Raw genomic sequence first — 23,237 nt, 5'->3', positions numbered from 1 at the left:
TAGGTGGTCCGCTTTATAAGATGGGGAAAAGAATTATTTAGAAGGCGAGCGACGCTATGAGTCCAGGCCCCTAACCCGGGGCCAAGAGCAGCCCAGGGCCTAGGAAGGCAGGACCCTGCAGGTCTTGGCTTCAACCCTGGCCTTGCAACCTCGGGGAGTTCTTGTTAGAAGCCCTTCCTTCGGGCCTGTCCTACCTCGCCCACCATGGCTCCTCTACTATCTGCACCAAGCTTGTTCCCACTTCCCAGGCTGTGATCCTGGAAGGGAAGGGCCTTGCAGATCCGGGGACTACCAGGTAAGGCTCCAGCCGACACCAGTGAATCCAACAGAGAACAGCCCACAGAGCTGCCGGGGGCGGGAGAGGGGAGTCTGGGGGAGGGGGCTGGAGAGGAGGCAGAGAGGAAAGGAGGGAGGGCATGGGTGTCCACGGCTGGCCCCGTCCTGGGATTCAGGTCTCTGCTCATCAGAGGCTCCCACCTGTCCTACCCACCGCCCTCCTTCCTTCCCTCTGAAATCACGTGATTTGTTTTCTTTCCATCTGTCTCTCCATCTAGAAGGTAAGATGGGGCACTAGACTTCACTAGGATTTCCCAGGACAAGTGTGCCATACATACCACCCTGAAGGAGTGGAGGAAAGGTGTCCCTTTGGGGGGTAGGACACTAACTTTTTAAACTGCCATTGCAATACAAGAGATGAGCAAGGTGTTCATTTCCAAAACCACCAGCCATGACCATCCCTAGACCAGGCAGAAGTTGCTCAAGTAAAATACACATTTAGAATTGAGTCCGCACTTTCCCCATTCAGTGCCGAGCCCTCTTCCCACACCACTGGAAAGACCTAGAGAAAACCAAAATGGTTTCAAAGAGGGATGCCGGGCACCAGAGCCAAGGGGAGCTGGGGGCCGGTCTCCCCGACGCCGCTCCGTCACCTACCTGTGTAGATGAACCTTCCCGGGGCTCCTTTGCAGAACTGTTTGGATTTATAAGATAATGTCACTTCCACTACCCCGGGGATGTGCCGGGGAGGCGTCTGCACCCGGATGGCATGAGGGGTGATGAGCTGAGGAAGGAACGGGAAGGGACAGGAGAGAGCCGTTAGACAAGCCATCGCCAAGGAACCGCCGCGGTCCCCCTTACTGATCCGGCCATCTTTTTTGCTGTGTGTTCTGTTGTTTTCTCTGGCTAGAACACCAGCCATACCCAACTGAGAAAATTGGGGAATCACAGAAATAAAGGAAAAAAGAAAGAAAGAAAGAAAAATAGCATTGCCTAACCCAGAGACACCCAGCAGTAATATTTGGTGTGTGTCCGGTACATTTCTGGGGACGTGAGTCACAGCATTAGATTATGCCTAGGCAGAGACCCGTTGTCCTGATTTTTCTCCCAAAGAGCATTATGGCAGGCGCATATCTCTGCTCCTAGATCAGGAGAAGTTTTTTTTCAGACCATGATTTTCAACGATGGAAAAATATTTTACTATTACTCTTATTCCCTCTACCGTGCTCTTTTAATCCACTATGCGGCCTCTTTCTGATTCTTCGCAATTTTACCCAGTACTGCAATGGGTGTTTGCCATTTTAACAATGTCCCTGCAACGAGCATGACTTCAGGCCTTCTCATCCTTCATGCCCTGCTCATTCTGTTTCCCCAGATAAAAGCCACCTTTGGGGGCTGGGGTCGTGGCTCAGGGGGTACAGCGCTGGCCCAGCATGTGCGAGGCACTGGGTTTGATCTCAGCACCATGTGAAAAATAAAATAAAATAAAGGTCCGTGTCCATCTACCACTAAAATAAATATCTATATTTTAAACAGATCTTTGGGCCAAAGGAGGGGAGAGAAGCTGATTGCCTACCTCGCTCCACACCAGCATGGTGCCGAACACCACTTGGAGACCATCGAAGAAGTTGTCGCCAATGATGATGACCATGGCCCCTCCTGTGGTCCAGCCTTCGCTTGGGCTGATGGCTTTGATGCAGGGGGTCGCTGAGAGGATAGGAAAGGAAAAGTCAGCCCGATCCTCGGTGGTGGGAGACGGGAGCTTGGGGAACGGCTGTCCTGGGAAGCTGTTGGCCATTCCGTGAAGTTCAAGTTGAGCTTTCTTGACCTGCCCGTCCTCCCCTAATTGGTGGTTGGTGGGCACCAGGTCATTAAGGCCTAATGAGCTGAGCATGATGTATGAAAAAGCGGAACACTTGGCTAATTGTGCAAAGGGTGTTTTGGAAACTCTGTTGTTTTTGCCCATATTTTTATAAGCTGATCACGCTGGAAAAGTGTAAATCCCTTTTCTCTCCCCACCTCCTCTGCCCCGCGATGTTAAAATTTATTTACAAGGCCCATTAATGCGCTGGGCGGAGAAGGAGAAAGCAAGCTCTATCATAGCGGAAGGGTTTTTTTTTTTTTTCCAACTCAAGAGACAATTTCTAATCCGTCTCCTAACTTGTGGGAAGGATTTTCCTCCTTTTGTCCATATGTCTGGGGTCCCTGGACTTCACATCCCAACAGGAACCCAATATGGTTTTCAGGCCATAACTAAAGTCAATCCATCACTCCATTGCCAAAGTTGACAGGGTCAAAGGTGGAGGAGAACTTTGGCAGGACTCCAAAAACATGAGCCCCCTTTGAACAGCCAGTCAATCACATCCAATCAGTCAAAAGAAACTCGAGGGGCTCCCAGCTCTGAACTCGGGGGTTTTCTTCTCTCCTTTCAGAGCTCACTGTGGGAGCATTAACACCACTCCAAATTCTTTACTGATTCAATCATTTTCTTTCAGTTCATTAATTCCTATTTAAAATGATACAAGATACATTTTCAGGGCCGGGTTGGGGGTGGGGTCCGGTGGGCAGCGTCTAGCAAAACATCACCTTCCAATAGTAGCCTCATTTGGTTATTCGTTCTAGATTAGAAGGTCTCCCCACACCCCGAGCCGGAAAGTCCAGAAAGAAGGGGAAGGAGCGGGATGGAATTTACTTAGGTTTGTCAGTGGCGTTCATCGATACACTTTAATTTTTTGGACAAGTTGAAGTTTAACAGTGACCAGTATTTCTAATTACTTTAATGCACTTGGAAAACTACCCAGAGCAGCCCACGATTTCTTCTTGTCCAAGCAAACAAAAATCAATTAGTGTCAGTTTCATTCTGCACATTGTTTTGTTTTGCTCACAATCTGTTTAAGGGCACATCTGACACTTATTCATACACGTCTGGCACTGTAATGTTCCTGTTTAACTAAGATGTCATAGGCCTACATTTGCCTGAAATGCCCGTCTAGCAAAAAGAAAACAGAGCAGAATGGGAGAGGCCGGGGGCAGCTGGGGGGCCCGGCCCCGCCCGGGGCAGGCTGTGTTTACAGCTTCCCTTGCAAACCCACACGGCTCAGTGGACTTTCCCCACTCTAACTCCCACATGTAAATTGGAAATTCAAACCAGAAAATCTGGGGAGGACTTTGCTGGTCTGCCGTGCTCAGCCGACAGCCCTACCTACCTTCGGATGGGTCGAGCCGCCTGGCCCTCCGTCCGTGCTTGGAGTTGTTGTGCACGAACATGTTGTCGGAAACGGCCAGCACGTGTCCGTCCACGTTCACCGTGGTCGACAGCACCACCTGCGGGGTCAGCATCAAAGGCGGGTGAGTTTGGCGTCAAATCACACGCGCTTCAGAGTTCTGTTTGGGCACACTTCCTCGTGACACAGGGGACAGGGTGGGACTCGGGGGTGGACCATGTTCTTCCCAATTCAACAGGTGCTCCTCTTCCCATGATCTAGAAGAAGCCGATGGAAAGATGGGGCAGCCTCCCTGTGTTGTCGTGCATTCCTATTCAAACCCTGCCTGGGTTGCCAAGTGGGAAAACGGGCCCTCTGCCCAGTTCTCTGTGGAAGGCCCAGACCATCCTTCTGAGAAGAGCCTTCAACTGCATCCTCACAAGGTGGGGGCTGGGTGTGACCCAGAGGTGGGCAGGAGCCACCAGCTGGAAGGTCACTTCTCCAAGCTGGGGAAGGGGCTGTTGCTCTTCAAAGATACCCTGACATCGTGCTGGGCATCGGGATGCTGGCCGGCCACTGTCTGGGGCACCCACCCACCAGGGAAGAGCGGCCAAGTCTGTGGGGGAGAAGATGAGGGTCTCAGAATGGAGCATCGAAGACAGCAGGACCTTTTGTGTCTAGCCGGAGGAAGGGGAAGAGGTGGGTGTGGAGTCCTGGATGAGCCTGGGTTTGGAGTCAGCACTGAATCCAAGTTCCAGGCGGCTGCTCTCTGACATGAAACCGTGGACAGATTACTGAACCCTTGTGAATCTCAATGTTTTTCATCCATAAAACACAAACAACGCCGCCTATCTCACAGAGCCAAATGAGATAAAAGGAGGAAAAATGAGATAATACATTGAAACCGTTCAGCACAGCGCTCTGTACGTGCCAAGTGAGGATGAGGCCCTGTGCTAGCTGCCCCGCCCCTGCCTCCTGTGACCAGTCTGAGGCCACAGGACACTTTCCCCGGAGATTTTCCCAGGGTCTATCCTCTGGGCAAGGTTCTAGAAAGGGGCACAAGGGGGCTGGGGACCAGCAGTTAAGAGCACGGCCCCCACCTTCAGAGAGCCACTTTCAGGCTGGAGAAAGACACTAACCCATGAAATAGGGAGCAGAAGGTATTGAATTGAGGTCCACAGGGTGCAACGCAGATCTAAGTGGGAGAAGTTCAGAGCGGCCAGGGCTAGCAGGGTGAGGCAGAGGAGGGTGACCTGCCACACTCACCCCACCCAGGAAGCTGAGTGGGCCAGAATGCAAGTCGGCTTCTCAGCTCATGTCACTTTGGCATGGTAATTTTTTTTTTTTTTGACAAGGAACTTGGTATATCCAAATTCATGCATATGTATAGCCCTTTTGAGGACCGGCATTGAATAGGTACACAATGACAAGCCATGTTTCAAAATTATCCCTCCTGCCCGCACCCCAAATGAGATTTGTCCATATTCTACTTGTAATTGTTCTGCCAACCCTTTCCCACTTCCCAGATGAAGAAGGAGGGGAGGGGCTTGACCTGGCCTTACCTCTTAATATGAAAGAATTAGATGGCATTTAAAAAAAAAACTTTTTATTATGAATAATTCCAAACAAAATAGACTAGCATAATGAATCCCTAGGACCCACCATCCAGCTCCAAGAGTTATCAAAACCTCGCTCATCTCATTTCATCTACACCACTGCCCACGCCCCACCAACTAGTCCATAAAAGATGACGACGACCACAGATTTGGGTTTGCTCTTTTTAGACAAAATTAACATGTTGTGGAATGCATGGAACTGAGCTGTAGAACTGACAGTTTACACGACTCTCACGATGTGGAATACACCATTTCCACCCCACCCCGACCCCGGAAATTTACCTTATGTCCATTTGCAGTCAATCCTAACCCCGGTTTTCACAAAGCAACACTTTTCTGATTTTTTTTTTTTTTTGGCCTATGGAGTTTCACATGGTATCTTTTAACATTTTTATATTTATAATGTAATAGGATTGAGAGAATCCCCAGGACCCATGAGTTCACAAATCATGCCTCACTCCGTGGGCATGAGGGAGCACATGTGAGGTTTTACATGGACATGAGTGGGTTTCCATCACTCAACTCAACAGGCATTCGCTGGGCTTCCCGCTGCACGCCAGGTATTACGACAGGCCCTGGGGAGGCAAAGGACAGACTCCAAAGAACCTCAGTTGTCACTCAGAAAATTATCACCCGTATAATTGCTCGCCATTCGGGGACGTAGCCCGTCTCGCTCAGGGTCTGTTTTCAATTGTGTCTGTGGTAACGTGGGAGCATCTGGGAAAAGTCCTTCTAGATAGTTCCTATCCTGCAAAGGCAACCATCAGAGATACCCACCCTGGGTGGCAGGCGCCCCCAGGCACAAGCCCTTATCAGAGAGACCTCAGCCCCGTCAAGGGAGGGATGGGACCTCACGGCCCCCTGGGTTCAGGTGAACGTGGAGGTTAGAAGCCCACACCTGGGTGCGTGCTTACCCTCTGGAAATAACAGGATAAAGAGGGGGAAAGAGGAATTGGACCACTCTCGCAAATCGTGTGTGCAAGTGGGTCTTCAAAGGCACGGCTCTCGGTGCTGGAAAACAGCTCAGAAATCCCCCAACAAGGATGACAGGGTGCTCCAGGGCTTCACCACCACGAAGCTGTCCTGGACACGCTGAGGGAAACCCCAGCTCTGCCCGGGGATGAGGCGGACGTAAGGAGCGCTCGTTCAGAGACCACTTTCACCCATCCCACAAGCTCCTTGTCAGACCGTCCATTAATGCTCCCGCCACGGAATAGGGGGCTTTCCCCGAGCCAGCAGATTTCATCATTGTCCATTTGGGTGGAGTGAGACCCAGTTCCAAAGTGAACATTTCCCGAATGACATACCCTGGTGGTTCAGATGCACTTCATTATTTTCTATTAACAATGGAAATAAATTTTAATCTCTTGCTGGCTAGCGCCGGCCTCTCGTGACAGCAAGGGAATTAACCTGAATTATTTCAGTGTCTGCAAAATTTATTACAAGATTTTAAATTACGTCCAAATGTATGTGTGTGCGTGCGTGTGCGTGCGTGTGTGCGTGTGTGTGTGTGTGTGTGTATAGATATGAGGCAAGTTCCAGTTTTTCATATTCTAAATATCTTAGGCTGTGAGGTACCTAGAAAAGCCTGCTACTAAACTGAATTTGCAAAATGTCATGGACTTAATCCACAAACTCCGCCACATGAAACCAGGCCTGCTGGGCCGCTGCTGCTTCTCTACATGGGGACTCACACTTAAACACTGATTTTACACACATTCCCCCGACTTGTGGAAGACTGGATGACATTACGGAGGCGAACATACATTTGGTTTAGTCAAAGCTTCGAGTTGAACTTCCTTCACCGTTTTCTGATGAACGATGACAACACTGATATTATTCTATTCGGAGAAGTTAAAATTTCTGGATGTTTTAAGACGAAAGGAAGTGGAATGTGCATTCCAACATCATCTCACTCCCAGGCCTTCCCCTTCCCCAAGCCAACTTCTTTCCCCTAGTGAGTATTTCCTGGGTCACGAAGGCTGACCCTTTCCATCTGGAATCAATCCGTCAACCCCTGACAACTTCCTGAAACACCTCACTCCATTTCCTGTTCCCTCCCCCTTCTCGCTTTCCCCCTGGTTTGCTTCACTCTTCAAAACTGCAGGCCACAGCAGCTTAATGTTAGAGGGTCAGGCACAGTTAGACTCCAAAACACTACACAAGGACACCTTTGACCTTCAAAAATCTTTACATCTTAGCTAAACAAATCAAGGTCAACATTTCTTACCATTACCTTGTTAACTATTTGTATGCATCTTTACCAACGGTCCTGGGATCATGTGGCCATCCATGCCACTTGTTCTTCTACGATCAAAAACCCATCTGTTTTAAAAGTAGCAAATTTAGTAGGGACAAAATGTGTCCTTCGAAGGCACCTGAAACTAAAAATCCCCAGCATCGTAGCAAAACATATGGAGAGTATTCCATCCCAAAGAACTTTCCTGCCTCATCAATGCCTCCTGTCACCTCACCCTGATACCCCATCTCCTCGAAGCCTGTCCCAGTCTCCTGGTGCTGCCATTCTGCTGGCGTAGCCCTAAAGAATGCCAATTAGGAATACAGATGTCCACAATTTGTGAGGGATGGACCTCGGGTTTTGCTGCTAACACTAGTGACAAGTTTCATTTGCTCCTCTGCCTTGATACATCTGTACTGTAGCTCTGAGCTCTCGTGGCAAGTACCCTGGAAGTGCAGACCAGCTCCTTGTAGCTGTTGGGTCTCCTCAACAGAAACATTTCCATTCAACACAAAAGCTACAAGCAATTCATTCACAGTGACACCTTCCAGCCAAGTTTCCAGGAGGGCGGAGTTGGAATCAGCCGAAAGAGCCTGCATGTTTTTAAGTGAAAGTGGTTTTTTGCTTTTTGCCATTTCTTATTTTGTTGGACTGTGATCTCTCATCCTGGGGAGAGAGGCCAGCTCGGTGACCACAGACCAAGTGGAGAGTGGCGGTGGGAGGTTTCGTTTTGAGTCACCCAACTATCAGGCAGTGTTTTGCAGAAAGAGAAACACAGATAAAAAACCTGTCCCTCCCCTGGAAAAATACAAGGAAGTTTTCAGGAGAATCTATGAGCACGTTAGCAGTTGGCAAAAAAAGCACTCGCGAAAACTGATTGGCTTTCTCAAATTCTATTTTTCTTTTCGTTACCCAGACGTTCTCCCACGTCTCTCTAATAATTTACACAAAGCAGGAGCTGAGGTGTAAAGAGCTCTCTCCTGTCCATAAAAGGCCACTGTGGGAGTAACCCTTGGTGGACACATCCGTGAACCTGCCTGTGTGGCTAACTTTCCAACTGAGGAGCAGTTTGCTTGGTACCAGAATGATCTCGGATGGGATGGGGACTTCCACTCAAGCGACTTTTCCTACCTTGGGGTTATGCTGATGTCTTGCTCTGAGATGTCCTTGGCTTGGGGAACACCACACGGTGTGGTGGCTTTTATTTATCCTTCTCAAAGTTCGAAGGGTCTGATTTAGGGGAGTCCGAGGAAGGGCCAGCTCAGGCCCTCCTGCAGCCAGCCCGTCTCGGCTGACGCCCAGGTGTTCCTACAGACTCCCCCGTCTCACACGAGGAGGGTAAGGAAGTCAGGATGAAGAATGTGTGGGATGACGAGGTGACCTGCCCTCTGAAACAGATGACACTTCCATCGTCTGGAGTCAGGGGAATGACACTAGCTAGCGACCTGCCCCTGTGGTCCGAGCTCCTGCTCTGAACCACACCAAATTCTGCCATCCATCAGAGGCAGGTTCCTGCCCCTTCAGCGGGGGCTGTCCACCCCTCAGCTCCATGTGGGGCCTCAGGAAAGCTATTCCACCTGGCATTTATGGCCCACTCGATGTCGAAGACTCTCTGATACCCCACTCACGAACGTGCGTACACCTAGCTAAATAAAAGGGTCTCGAAAATTCCTGTTACATTGCCAAGTATGGGAAAAAAATTCTTTATGACATTTTACATCTGGAAATGGAATTAAATTCACGATGTGCTTTTCCCTTATAACTGTTCAGTTGCTATATATGTTATTTCAGCTTTCCCAAGGCATAACTGTTATGTGGGATTTTATTTTCCACCTGTGGAAGGAGGAGAGACATAGAGACCATGAAAGCCACAGAGAAAAATCAAGACAGACTTCTGGCTATCGTGGGCCACCTCGCTGGGAGTCCACAGGGTGAGGAGAAACAGACGGTGGGCTTTTGATACACTGGCTCATCGCACAGCTGACCAGGAGAATCCGATGACACGAGTTTGCCTAAGCCTGCATTAATTCGGCCCGGGCTAATCACAGACAAATTGGCAACTGCCATTGGTTTCTCCTCACCACTTTTATTCTTGGCACACATCAGATTTTCGAACCAGATTTAAAGCCCAGATTCTTCTTTGTTACTGGACTCCAGAGTCTCCAAAATCACCTTTAAACACCTACCCCTCAAGCATAAATTTTGTTATTTAAAAAAAAAAAAAAAAAAAGGGGGGGATTCCCAGAGTTCCTAGCGCTAGCTGCTGTTTCCCATTCCCCAGGGCTAAACTGCCTGTTCAGTCAAGTATCCAGGCCCAAACAGGGGAACCCAGAGCTGGTCTCCATGGAGACGGGCGCGGGGCATTCTGGGATGGTTGGTACCAAGGGAGGGGAACCTGAGAAGGTGGATCACCAGGCAGCGCTGCGTCCCCATCACTCATCAGGTATTTATGGAGTCCGCAGGCCCGGCGCTGCCTGCAGTGGAAGTTTATAGGAAACATCGTGGCTGCCTCCAGGAGCTGACTGCCGAGCTGATGGGGCAGAACCACACCAGACGCCATCAGGAAATGTCACTGCACGGTAATAGATCGTGGAGGGCTGGACCCCGTGGCCACTGGATGCTCTCGGGGGCCCCAGGTACGAGGAAGCCACCTGAACTCCAGAGCGGCCACAGACATTTTCACGGAGGAAGCGGGAATGGAGATGGGCCTCGAGGAGATGAAAAAAAAATCGAGTGCACAACTCCAGGCAATGGAGACGGTGATTCTGGAACTTTCTAAAGGAGATTCCAGTCAACGTAAGTGGAGCCGTAGGCCCAAGAGCTTTCTGCTGGGATACGTTGGCCAATTCGGCTTCGGGGTCAGGAGGCAACACTAAAAGAGCTGGCTTTGTGAAACGCAGCTGGATCTGGATGGAAATAAAGCGCTTCCTGTCCCCGGGGAGCTGCTGGTCCTTCACCCGCCTCACCTCGGAGACACCATCACTGGCCACTTCTGCCCCACCTCCGTTTCTTCCACGGGACTCATGGCTTTTCCCATCTGAGACGTCTGCCTTTGACCCGGAGGGATGTGAGGGCCAAGGGCCGCGTTTTACTAGCAGAAGTTAGGGGAGCCCCGGGAGCCGTCCAGCACAGTCGATGCAGTTCTCTGGCTCCATCATCTTTCACCGGGGAGCCCCCGAATCACCTGCCCTCCACCAAAAATCAGAAGCCCCTCTGAGCAGCCGAGGAACCCATGCACTCACACGGCAGGACCAAGAAAGCTCTGTGTTCCAGAAAGTTCTGTATCTGGTTGCACTGGCATGGGTTCAAAGGCAGGTTTTGGTGTTCTTATTGGAGTCCCCCAAAATCGTGGCGCGTTTTGGCACGCTTCCACCTGACTGCAAGTCTGCGCCGCCCTTTCCTGAAAGTCACTTGGGCCGCTACCCCTTTTCACGTCTCCCCCTTCTCCCCGACAAAGAACTCAAAACACACTTCCTATGTGAGTCAATCAAAATTTGTATCCCCCTGATTCTTTTCCATACTGGAGACAGTGAAATCCAGGCATGAGGGGACAAAGGGTCATTCCGTCAGAGAAATCTTGAAGGAATCCACAGCAAGCCTTCCCCCAGCTTTAAAGCATCAAACAGACTGAAAGACACTCAGACCCTCGGAGTTTTCTTCTGCCTCCAAGTAGATCATTATCGTGTTACTTTTTTTTTTTTTAACTTGGACTATCTGGTTTGTTTTACCAGCAGATAATGGACTCACCTGTTGATCAGAGAGGCCATAAGTCAAGTGATTTTCATTATGTGCTTTAAAACTGCTGCTCAGTAGCACAGCAACTTTCAAATGGTGGGTGAGATCACAGAGCGTCTGGGCAGCTCCCAAACCGAAAGATTTGAACTGAAGAAACCTGCAGGCAGCAGCTGGAGCTGTATTAAATTCTTACCATTTGGAGTTCATTTAAACTCTCGTTTCCCTCTTCAGTGGGTGTGAGAGAAACATTCAACATTTTTTATTTAAGGAAAATAGATGGTGGTGCCATTAAAAAGTTTTATATAAGAGCTGGGGGTTTAAAAAAAAAATCATAAGGGGTTGTTGGATGGATCTTGGCCCCAGGCCAAGACATGAGTAGCCATGCCCTTTGCTCTTGTATCGTTTAGTAAAACAGACTAATGGCTAACGCCCAGCTGTGTGCACTAGGTGTCTTTGTCACAGACGTTAATTTCCCCATCCTTCTTGTGCAGCGCAGGCACCCAGCGCGGCGGAGCGCAGGCGCGAGGCAGCCTGGACCGTCCAGCTACCCCGGGGCTGTCAGTCAGTCCTTACGGGGCAGACCAAGTGAGACCAGTCCCTTTCTCTCCACTACCATACATTCCTTCCCACTTCCTCCTGGGTCTGGTGGACCTGCCAGGCATGTCCCCGCCCCAAGCACCAACCCTGCCCTCTGCCCTGGGAAGTCCTCCAAGATGCCCCCCCCAGAGGCCCTCTCTGGTGTGCATGAATCCAGGGGCCACCATCAGGCAGTAGCAATCTCTCCCCACCTGGTCCCCTAAAACAACATTCCTATCATTAGAAATACAGGCATCCTTTCATTAAAAATGACTTGGAGGGGCTGGGGATGTGGCTCAACCTGCAGCGCGCTCGCCTGGCATGCGTGCGGCCCGGGTTCGATCCTCAACACCACATACAAATAAAGATGTTGTGTCCGCTGAAAACTAAAAAATAAATATTAAAAAAAAAATGACTTGGAGGTTGGGCGTGTATCAAGGTCTTCAATGCCAAAATGATCTCATGCACAAGGTGGTTCTGCCCTTGGGAAGGAAAACATCGCCCTCAGCCCTCTACGGTGATCATGCCTTTTACAAACTTAGCCTTTTTGAAGCCACAGGTTAAAACTCGGTACCCAAGTCTTTAGACAGTCCAGTCCCCAGGAAAAAGTCTGACATTGTAGACGATGCTTCAGAAGTGCCAAACACCTCACAAGAGCAGCCACACTTGCTATTATGGTAATGGTGCTGTCCACTAACTCCCCATCACCCACCCTTGACCACACTACTAGGTTCCAAGGGGCTCCACACAGGTGACGGCACTGTGCTGAGGTCCACTGTCTGCAGGCAAGGTCCTGGAGGACCACCGAGAAGCCAACCTCTGCTGTGCAGATCCCGCGGGTGTTCTGGGTTCCATGTCTCTCCTCCAGGAGACGAGCCTTTGCAGGTGAGAATTTTATCTGGGCTGCTTCTGCTGTGTCTCCAGCACCTCACACAGTGCCAGGCACATGGAATGTCTTTAGCAACACTGGGTAGCAGGATGCATAATGGAATGGCACATCTCGAGTTTTAACCTGGACACCTGCCTGCTTATCATTGCAAGAGTTAGCAAGAGTGAGCCCTAAATTATTGTGTGTTTCTACTGTTTTTGTTTTTGTTTTTTAGAATTTGAATGTGGGAAATGATGATGTATTTGAGTCCCTTTGGGGGCTTGATTTTCTCCTGGACTTTATAATGGCCACCCTCACATGGCAGTGAAATAAAGAATGGGGTTTGTTACACCTTAACAGAGTGGTCAAAGCAGCCAGGCGGGTTGGTGCACAATGGTAACCATCCCAGCAGCTTGGGAGGCTGAGGGAGGAGGATCTCAAGTTCAAGGCCAGCCTCAACAACTTAGCAAGGCCTGAAACAACTTCGCGAGACCCTGTCTCCAAATATAATATCAAAAAGGGCTGAGAATGTGACTCAGCAGTTGAGCACCCCTGGGTTCAATCCCTAACACCAAATAAATAAATAAATAAATCAGGGAGGTCATCTTACATTGGGCACGTATTTCGCTTTCTTTCCTTCACTGAGCTGTTAATCGAGGTGTTTCTCTTCATTGCCTGATTTCAAGGAAGGCAGACGTCATTTTCTATATGCATGTATTTGGATACTTTGGGGATCCAGAAAACTTGAATTGTCCCTTCCTTCTTTTTTTCTTCCCCTCTCCTCTTAAAAATAAGTAAAGCATACCCATCACCTTCGAGCAGCACCCAGAATACTGGAGAGACAACCCCTGGTGGCCTGACAGCGTGACACAGGAGAGGACTGAGGAGAATGGGTGCTGGCACAAAGGAGCCAGCGGTGCTGCTGGAAGCCAGGAAATACCAGGGATGTGACGGGCAGCTGTGGTCCTGGGGGAGGCTCCAGTTAGAGGGGCTTCTCAGGCAGAGGAGCAGGCACATAAAAAGGTCCTGGGAGCATGGATGGCAGTGGCAGGCACAAGCAGTGGACCTCTGGGAGCTTCGGAGATGGGCCTGGTGGAAGAGTCTCCTGGTAAGAAGCTCCCCAGCTGTGCCTTTCAAAACCTGAGCTGTGTGTCCTTAGCTAGTCGACGTCCGTGACGGGCTTTAGAAGATGACTTGGCATTAAAGCTGAGGGCGGATTAGACAGGGAAGGAGGAGAGGGCCCACCACGGTTTCTGGGGAGAGAGATGGATTTAAGAGACACTTCGGAGGAGGGAGCAAGGCTTCAACCATGAAACTGGGGGAAATGAATCAGGGGTGAGAATCGAGGTGTCTGAATACGTGCTCATTAGTCTTGGGAGGGAAGATGCCCAGGAGAGAGGCCGGGCCATGGATCTGCAGCTCCGAGAAGGAGGACCTCGGCGGATGGGGATGCAGGGATCCACTGGAAGCAGATGGCACTGAAAACCCAGCGTGCTTTCAGCAGAGTGTCAGAGTGGGCGGATCGTCACTAAGGGTCACCTCACATGAAGGACGCCCACGTGGGGCTGGATGGATTTCTTGACGTCAGGAACCCATGGAACCCTAGGAGATGTTTCAAGAGGTCTGGGAAGTCACTGAAACTTTAAGCCAAACTTTCTTCCAATGCAGTTTCTCGTGGGGATAGAGATTACAGCTTTTACTAGCTTCTCAGAGGGATTTGGACCAGAAAAGGGTTAAGACCCCATTGTGTTTCAGTACGTATTTTGTTATGTCCTGTCCTACTTAGAATTTCAACTGAACTAAAGAGGATTGGTTCAGTCTCCAGAATAAGCTTGGTATGATTTTGGTCTCATCTGATTATTTTTGAGAACGCAGTCCAGGTTTACCTGTGTTCCTGATGTAGAGTTCATGATTTTGTTAGAATGGCCTGGGTTCCTATTCTGTTTTGAACAAATCATCACCAAAGAATCCTTGATATTAAACCTATGTTTGATCATGTAATAAAAGTAATGAATTGAAGTTTGTCGACATGGTTAAAAACAATTTTAACTTTCATCATTGTGAATGAGATACATATTCCAGGAATTCCTAAAATTTACCGCCCCTTTTGATTACTCTCTCCACCACCATGAGTGCCTACTGTCTCTGGCTTTGCTTCATGTTTGTAATTTGATCCAAGTTTCTTAATTGACCGTCATAGCACATAGAAAAGCCTCCTCCATAATAGCTTTCTCCATGTAAAAGAGCGCTCACGGAAAGATATATTCTTAATAGAATCTGAGTACAACAGAAAAATTGCCAATTCTTTTATGCACCAAAGGACACTGAAGACATGAAAAGGTGACCCATAGAATGGGAGAAAATATCTGCAAAATACATATCTGATAAGCACACGATATTCCTGATATACAAAGAACTCTATAATTCAACTACAATGGGAAAAAGTAACCCAATTTAAAAGTTGGCAAAGGACTTGATAGATAAGACTCCAGATAAGACTCACCTATGAATGGTAAGTACAGGAAAAGAGGCTCAGCACCTTTAGGCAACAGGAATAGATAGAGCCAGAGTAAGACAAAAACCACTGTACACCCACAAGATGGCGAGATCTTATGAAAATCAGAAAGTAAGTGTGTCGAGGAGTCAGGAAATTGGTACATTACTGGTGGGAATGTAAAATGGTAAGGCCGCTGCGAAATACAGTTTGGTCGTTCCTCAAAAAGTTAGAGTTACCACATGATCCAGAAATTCTACTCTTCGCCATAATCCCGAGAGAATGACAACATATGTTCCCGAACACAACTTGTGCACAAAAACCCACAGAAGCATTATTTAAAATCACCCCAAAGTGGAAACAATGCAAGTGTTCATTAACTAAATAGTGAATAAATATAAGATGATGTATCCAGGCAATGGAATCTTATCCCACCGTAAAAAGAAGTGGAGTATTGAATTCTCGTGCGTGAACCTGGAGAACTTATGCTGAGAGAGAAGCCGAGTGCAAAAGGGCACCTACTATAGGGTTTCCTCCACATGAAATTTCCAGAATAGACAAATCCACGGAGAACAGAAGTAGAATTAGGAAGCCCGGGATAACTTTCTGAGGTCATGAAAATGTGCTGGAATCCAATGGTGGAGATGGTGGCACGACACTGTGAAGGTCCTAAAAGTCCCTGAACTTTAAGGTGGCTAACACGGTGAGTCGTCTGTTGTATGCATTTGACCTCAAGGTCAAAAAATGCCTGACAAAATTGATTTTAGCTTTCACCTAGAAATAACGCAATCTACAAACTTCCCCCCCCCCCCCGCATCCTTGCAGAAGTCAAATATGCTCAGATGGGATGAAAACCCCTCATCGCGTTGAGGCAGCAACATTTATTCTAAGCCAGAGAAAAACCCAGGCACGAGGAAGACCTGGCTTAGTGAAGAACTGGGGCAGTGAAGTTCAGGTGAGCATGCGTCAGCTTTGTGAATGTGCTTCTAAAATTGGGGAGAAATAAAACATCAAGGGATTCTATTAGAAGCTCTTCCCATGTAGAAGCATCTTCTCAAACTTAAAGCCCCTTGAGAGTAGGGGTAGGGAACAGGGTAGAATAAGAATCCAAGCCGCCTCCTCCTTTTCCTCGCCCCGTGTGTCTTCCAGAAATGGAGCTGAGCTTGGGTCGTTCAGGCTCTTTGGGATGTCTGTAAATCTCCCTCTTCCTTGGACTAAATTTATTTTACTCTGTATTTGGATCAGTGAGTTCAGTGAGGTTTCTACTGGGGATGACATTCATTCCTGCTGGGTCCCCAAGAAGGCTGATTTGTAGTTCTGTGTCTTTTGGTCATACTGCAGGGGAAGACTGCATGATAAGATGGGGGGGCCTTGACATTTTTAAGGGAGCCTAGCAATAATGTTAAATATTATAACCATACCAAAAAAAAAACATGTCCTGGTCACAGCAAAAACGCTTGGTCACCATGCAAGGGAAAGAATTAATAAAAGGAATTGTTTTCAAAGTAACTCTCTCTGGCTTGTGCACGCCCACCTCCCTACACCTTTCCTTCTGTGTTTCACTTTGCAGGGCTGGGGAGGGGAGCCAGGCCTCCGTGCGAAGCAAGTGCACTGTCCCCGAGCTACGACCAGCCACCCTGTTCACTCTCATGAGGCTCTGTTCCCCAGCGCCTCTCTGACTGTGGCCATGCCTCAGAAGCTCTCTAAGGGACAGGTGGGACCAGACACATGACTTGTGGGATCCTGGACAAGATGAACTGCTCCTTGTTCAAACTTATTAAGAATTTCAAGAAGTGTGTGATAGCGAAGCACAGACCCAGCAGCCACCACATGCCACGTATCCATGGTCTGGTGGAGATTCGATGACAGAGCCTCCCAGCTCTGCCGCCTTCTTATGGGATCAGGGGTAAGTTGCCTAGCCTTCCGGAGCCACCCTGCCCTCTCCTGAAGCATGGGGCTCACCATCCACCCTCATTCCTCACTTTGCTGCAAGCATTTCCCCAGGTCTTAAGCTTGCATCCCATTGTCCAGCCCAGTTCTCATTTGCCCGTGGAGAAGGGGTGCCATGTACTTAGCGTGGGCACGAACGGCAGCAAAGCCATTTGGAGAATTAAATGTGGGTCCTTCGCAGTGTACGGAAGGGGGCTGAGCAGGGCGGCCCTTGCTCCCAGCAGCAACCCGTGCTCTTTGCTTTGCTCTGTGTTTTTATTAGCTCGTCTCAGTACATCAGTGGCAAGGGTGATGAAACCGGTGGCAGATTTAACTGCCAGGCAGCTGGGTCACCGTCCCGTGGGTCTTGTTGTCATGCTGCGGTCTTAAAGTGACCACGGCTGTTTGGACTGCTGCTTTCCAACAGGCTTGGAGACAGACCACTGAATAGTTAATGGGTGGGAGAAGGAAGGCAGGGGCTGTTGCTTGCAGAAAGCACAGAGAAGCAGCTTTGAAAAATCCCAAGGTGGCTGAATATCAAGAACACGGTTCCTGCTGTGGGCAGCTGTGTGTGCAAGGGGCAGCCTGAGGGCTTAAAATCAAATCTCCAGCAACGGGTTGGTGCCTCTCCCCGTGGGGATTTGGCAATGGAGGCCGAAAACCTAAACACTACAAAACGAGGGACCCCTGCATACTAGCAGAGGAGAGTTATCATTTACAGTTACCTTTTGTATTGCTCACAGTATCAGTGAGTAATGGTTTGGGGGGGGGGGGAGAGTAGGCAGGAGAGAGAAAACTGGATGACTTATTTAACAGGCGAGATCTTACCTGAAACCGTCTCATGTCCCTTGGGTTTCCTGCTGTTTTCAAACAATTCTGATTGCACTTGAGGAAAAATTTTAAAAAGAATCTGTGAAGAGAAAGCAATGTGTTACATTTTTCAGTAAACATTTTTTAAGGGAGACTCTATCTGCATTCTATTAGATTTGATTTGAAAAAGCGATTGTGTTTCAGGTCTGGGGAATTTCAACCAGTCCTGCCCAGAGAGGAACATGGCTGACCCTCTGCAATTTGCAAATTTGGATGTTTTCAATCCAAGCCCGACACCCCCTTCTCCATTACTGTGGGGGATTGTTAAGTGCTTCCCAAGCTGGGCTCTGGTTTGTACAAGGGCTGGAGCTTCCACAGCACTCCTTGTGCAAAAAAAAAAAAAAAAAAAGGCTTCCAACGCAGCAGTGACCCCTGCTGTACAGAAAATCGTACTGGGGGAGGGGGTGGTAAAAATGGCAGGATGTGGTCCAGAATCCCAGGGTTCCTTATGCATTTGGCTCTCTGCTGGCACAGACACCTACCAGCTCACCCTTGAAAGTGGCCTGATATTTTCAAACCGATGCATCCAAAATCAGAAAATGACCTGGGAACAGCCAAAGACGAAGTTGGCTGGGCAACATAATATTGGCTGGGCAGGTTTGCACTGGGGAGTTCATGGTTAATGACAAGTGGGACTGTCCTTTCAGACCATGGATGGATTCTCAGAAAAAAATACAAAGACATAGACTGAGGTTATCATTTGTAAAACATATTTTCAAAGCCAATATTATTTTAAATGATCTGCAAAATTTCAAAACTGGGTATCTCGGATCAGGCAACGACATCGACCAAGAAAAATGGCAAAAGTGTCCTCTGCAGCAATTCACCTGGCTCCTATTTGAAATTTTGTTTCAAAATACAGTAAGTTTTTTCATTTATTTCACTGGCAGAGTCCTTTTCCTTAAAAAAAAAAAAAAAAAATCCAGCTTTGCCGCACTCAAGTCCCAGGTGAGTGAGGCCTATTTCCCTTTCTGTTACTATGACAACGAAATTTTACCGCAGTCCCAAAGTCCCTCCAGAACTCTCACATCCATGCCTTGAATTAGAACTTTAAAGGAAACGATATACATTTTCCCTGGGATTTACCAACAAAAAAATAAGTAGGAATCAACAATGCTTCCAAAAAAAATTCTATTTTAAAGCATCCATCAGTGAAACGCTCTCGTGGTGACCCTCTGCTTATTTTTATTGTTTTAACCATCACACAAAAGAATTAGAGAGCGCTCCAATTAACTGTATGTATCACTTGGAAAAAAAGAAAGAAAGAAAGAAAGAAAACCCTGATGAGAAGATAAACAGTAAACAATGAAGGAAGGAGAAGGCGAATTGACTGTTCAGAGCCTGTTCTGAAGCTGAGGCTCTTTCACTCTTGTTTGCTAAAAACATTTGGCAACACACTCACTCCTGTCTGGATCTGGGAACAGGGCTGGGTGTGAATTGGGAAGTCACAGCTAACTATCTTTTCGTTATCTTCTAGCATCTGCTTTTCTCTTCTCCTTCCTTTAGAGGGTGTGTGGGAGGTCAGGCGTGGCTTCCCCTGCCGGAGGTGTCTGGGTCTGGATCAGAGATGCATCCAGAAGGATGAGGCAGAGCGGGTGGTTGGCGTGGCTTGCGCCGTGTGTGTCAATTCACAACCTGCCACGGCTCAGGGAAGTGCAGGGAAAGGTCTGCCTGCAGTAGCTGAAGCAAGGAGAGCTGCTTTGATATAAGTAAAGATGGAGCAGAAATCAAACATGTTCTTTTTAGAAGGAGGAATATTTGCTATTTGGACACTCATGTCAGTCATTGCGGCCACTTAACAACCTCGGAGATGTCCTGCCGACGTGCTGAAAATTGGCTATTTCTGACTGCAAGTCTTTCCAAACAATAGCCCCCATCCACATCTTATCTGCACCCCCCCCAACACCCCCGACAGCGATTTATATCTTTCTCTTACCTAAGCCAAACTGAGTGCTTGTCCACATTTACTCCTTGATTTTTGGAAAGCTCTGCTCGGGTCGGACTGCTTAGAATGCATTCTGTGTACCACACTTCCCGGCCTCCCCCCGTCCTGCCCCGAAACGTATCTGGCGAAAACATTAGTGTTCACGAAGGCATTATGATGTGAATGGTGTGGTAGGTGGGAAAGTGCAAAAGAGATAAATGTTTACATAAAATCAAATTGATTTAGGGAAACACGGAGCCTGGTGAAAGGCTTTATTCATTTTAAATTAGGACCCTTAACAGTCATTTGGATGAAAAAACACCCCGTTACTCTTTCGCTTGTCTGGGGGCTGAGTCTGGAACCTACACAGACCCCTGTCCAGCAAAGACCTAGCATTTGGTTCACAAAGGGGGAAGGGTGGTGGAATGGAGGGGAGAGAGAGAGAGAGAGAGAGAGAGAGAGAGAGAGAGAGACAGAGGGTCTGAGAGGGGGAGATTATATAATAGCATAACCTACAATGACTACTTCTAAATGGCCAGCATCAGAAATTATGGTCTGGATTTTTTTATAAGTAGATCTAAAAATTAATTAAAAGAAATCTGGACTTACTGACACGTCAGATTTTCTCCAGCCCTGTCCTCTCTCCTCTCCCAAGCACTGTGCTCAGGGCCTTGGTACCAAACCCTCTGCTATCCATACCATCTACCAGCCACAGGGTAACTTGCAAGGAACAACTGCTCTCCGAATCCCCTGGGTCTCCAGCTCTCCACAGCCAGAGTTGCCTGGAAAATATCAGCTCTCTCCACTCAGCCACGGAAAAACCAAAATGAATTACAAGATTCAGACCAAATGTGCAGATTCTCATCGGGATGGGAGTTATTTCCACTTTCTCCAAACAATGGTGACAACATAAATACCATGGCCACTTAGTAGGCTACAGTTTGCAAGGCTTCTGATTGCATCCCTTCAGAGGGAGCCCTAACAGGGATCAGTTTATCCTTGTTTTATGGACCAGGAGGAATGACGAGATGGGGTCAAAATATGAACTCAAACCCTCAGATTTCAATCAAGTCCCCAGGTCACTGAGGCAGTATCATGTATCAAAAGGCATTTCTTCTCCCCACAAATATGTATTCAGGCTTGCGAGGCTTGACCCGCCACCAGCTAATGATGTAACCAAGTTACCTCCCATCTAGGGCCCTCAGTTTCATCAACTGTGAAAAGAAAGGTTTAACTGGATCAACTCTAGGGTTCCCCCAGCATCAACATTTTATGATTGCAAAGAAAAAGGGGCAGAATCAACAGCTCTCCAGAAAGGGGTATTTGGAGGAAGAACCCACTGAAGACAAAAAGACCAAGCTGGTAGGTATGTGGTGGGTAGCAGCAAAGGGGTCCTAAAACATAGGTCAAACCCATCAAGACTGTGAAAGGAAAACAAGGGGGTGGCTGGTTGGTGGAAAATATGGTATGGGGGTGATCTCTTGGCTGGGGCTGGCAGTGCCCAGAGCTTGACGGCAGGTGGCTGGGCAAGATGCACCAGATGCTCAGGATCCTTTCCTGTGCTCTGAGGCAGGGGAAGGTCCTGGGGGAAGACTGCATCTCTGTCCCTGCTCACCACCCCATGTGGTCTGCAGCTGGAGGCCAGGGGGTCACGGAGGACAGGAAAGACGACTTGCTGAACATCGAGTGCGGCCCCTTTATCCTCAGGGAATACATTCTGAGACCCCCATGGACGCCTGAAACCCCAGATGGAACCAAACCCATGTCCCTTCCTGTAGATACGCACCCAGGATAGTGAGGAATTTGTGAATGAGGCACAGTGAGGGATTTACAACGACATCTATAGTAAAATACAATGATTACAACAGTGGGCTATAAGAAAGGTATCTTAAATTTATGAACTGTTTATTTCTAGAATCTTCCATTGGGTATTTTCAGATCCCAGCTGACGATGGGTAATGGAAACCTTGAAAGGGAAGCCCTGGAGGAGGGACTCTGCGCTCACCTGATTCTCACAATAACCCTAGGAACTGTGAGATGTCCTGCCATGGGGACAACAGAGACCTCAGAATTTAGGGATCTGCAGTGATCACAGACCTCATCAGCGGTGGACCCAGGATTGGAACCTGTATCTTTCTGGCAATCACCTCCGCCTGACTTTCTCTGTTCCCTGCTCCGAGGGCAGGGATGGTTGCCCAGCTCTGAACATATTTAAAACCCTTGAATTGTACATTTGAACAGTGGGCTCTATGGTATGTGAGTTCTGGCTCAGTAGAGCCACTAAAATTTTTTTTTTTTCAAAAAGTGATCTTAAAAGGTAGGAGGGGGGAGTGAAGGAAAACAAATTGGGGGTGGAGAGAAATGAAGGATTCTGGCTCTTTAGAGAATAACATCATCAAAGAGGAAAACACCAGGTCAAAGATAGTCATGAAAGAGAACTTGCTTAATATTGAAAAGCAAATTTATTTATTTACTCATTTAACCAACACATATTAAGTGTGTGTTGCATGCCACAAAGGTTCAGACACAGGGACAAAGCTCAACCTTGTGGAACACATGATCAGACCAGTCAAAATGTGCTTCTGTGAGTCTGAGATGAATCTGGTGACCCTGGGTGTGGGTCTGAGTGAGATCCCAGCAGATCATGTAGTGCCCAAGAAATCTCTTCTGCTGTCCTCCAGATCTCTGCCATGACAGAGTGCTCTGCACTGTTCAAGAACATAATGAAACTCAGGTGGCTTAGGCTAGTCCTGCACCCATCTTACAGAGAAACTGAGTTTCCAACTAAACATAGAGTTCAGATGCAGAGTTAAGGTCCAGTTCTGGGGCCACACAGACCAGAAACCACAGGAAGCACAACTACTTAATATTCTAGGGAGACTCTGGAACTACAACCAATGGTGTGGCTATCAAGAAACCCAGCACCCTGTTGCTCAGGGTTTATGGAAGAGACCATCCAACTTGCCTCCAACTTGAAGCCCACAATCTAATCCCTTCTTAAAAATTTTAATACAAAAATATCTTCAGGCAAGCACAGTGGAAGGTACCAAAATTTCTTTTAAGAAAAAGACCAGACAGGGATGTGTATGGAAGAAATGTGAACCAGGGAGCACTGGCCACAGCTATCAGAACACAGAGGCTCACTCCATGTAAAATAAAGTGTGACACCCTTCACTTTGAAACTTAGTTCCTTATTCCCATCAAAACAAACCAACAAATAATCACTTACTTTTCCTACCCTGGAAACAACTTCTGTTATGACCAGGCCACACTTTACACAGAACCCTCACATGCTCCCCAGGCCAAGAGCGTGACGCAGTACGGGTCCTCTTTATCAGCCACATTGGTCACATAATCAGGCTGGATCTCTAAGGCTGAGCCAAGTATCCAGTTAAGTAGCCTCACAAGCCCTGTGGGTACCTAAAGGTCCCTGTCCATTGATTTGTGAGGAAGATACCTTTTATCTGGATTAGCTGCTAAACCTCCAGTTTTAGAGTGCAACAAATT

The 23,237-nt window shown here is 48.1% G+C and overlaps 1 protein-coding gene across 1 annotated transcript in view; it reads right to left on the bottom strand.

The window, feature by feature from the left end:
* The window catches only part of Ebf2 (EBF transcription factor 2), a 176,461-nt gene that overhangs the window by 33,166 nt on the left and 120,058 nt on the right, over positions 1–23,237 (bottom strand). Inside the window, exons 7-10 of the mRNA XM_005339890.5 lie at positions 17,765–17,846; positions 3,483–3,600; positions 1,853–1,983; positions 934–1,060 (exon numbers count right to left, since the gene is read on the bottom strand). Of these exons, the coding sequence (XP_005339947.1) occupies positions 934–1,060; positions 1,853–1,983; positions 3,483–3,600; positions 17,765–17,846 (458 nt within the window). The remainder of the gene's footprint in view (positions 1–933; positions 1,061–1,852; positions 1,984–3,482; positions 3,601–17,764; positions 17,847–23,237) is intronic.

The sequence above is a fragment of the Ictidomys tridecemlineatus genome, chromosome 14, assembly GCF_052094955.1.
Source record: "Ictidomys tridecemlineatus isolate mIctTri1 chromosome 14, mIctTri1.hap1, whole genome shotgun sequence".
Taxonomy (NCBI): domain Eukaryota; kingdom Metazoa; phylum Chordata; class Mammalia; order Rodentia; family Sciuridae; genus Ictidomys; species Ictidomys tridecemlineatus.
The sequence above is the reverse complement of the archived record's forward strand: the minus strand, read 5'-3'. Positions and strand labels throughout refer to the sequence as shown.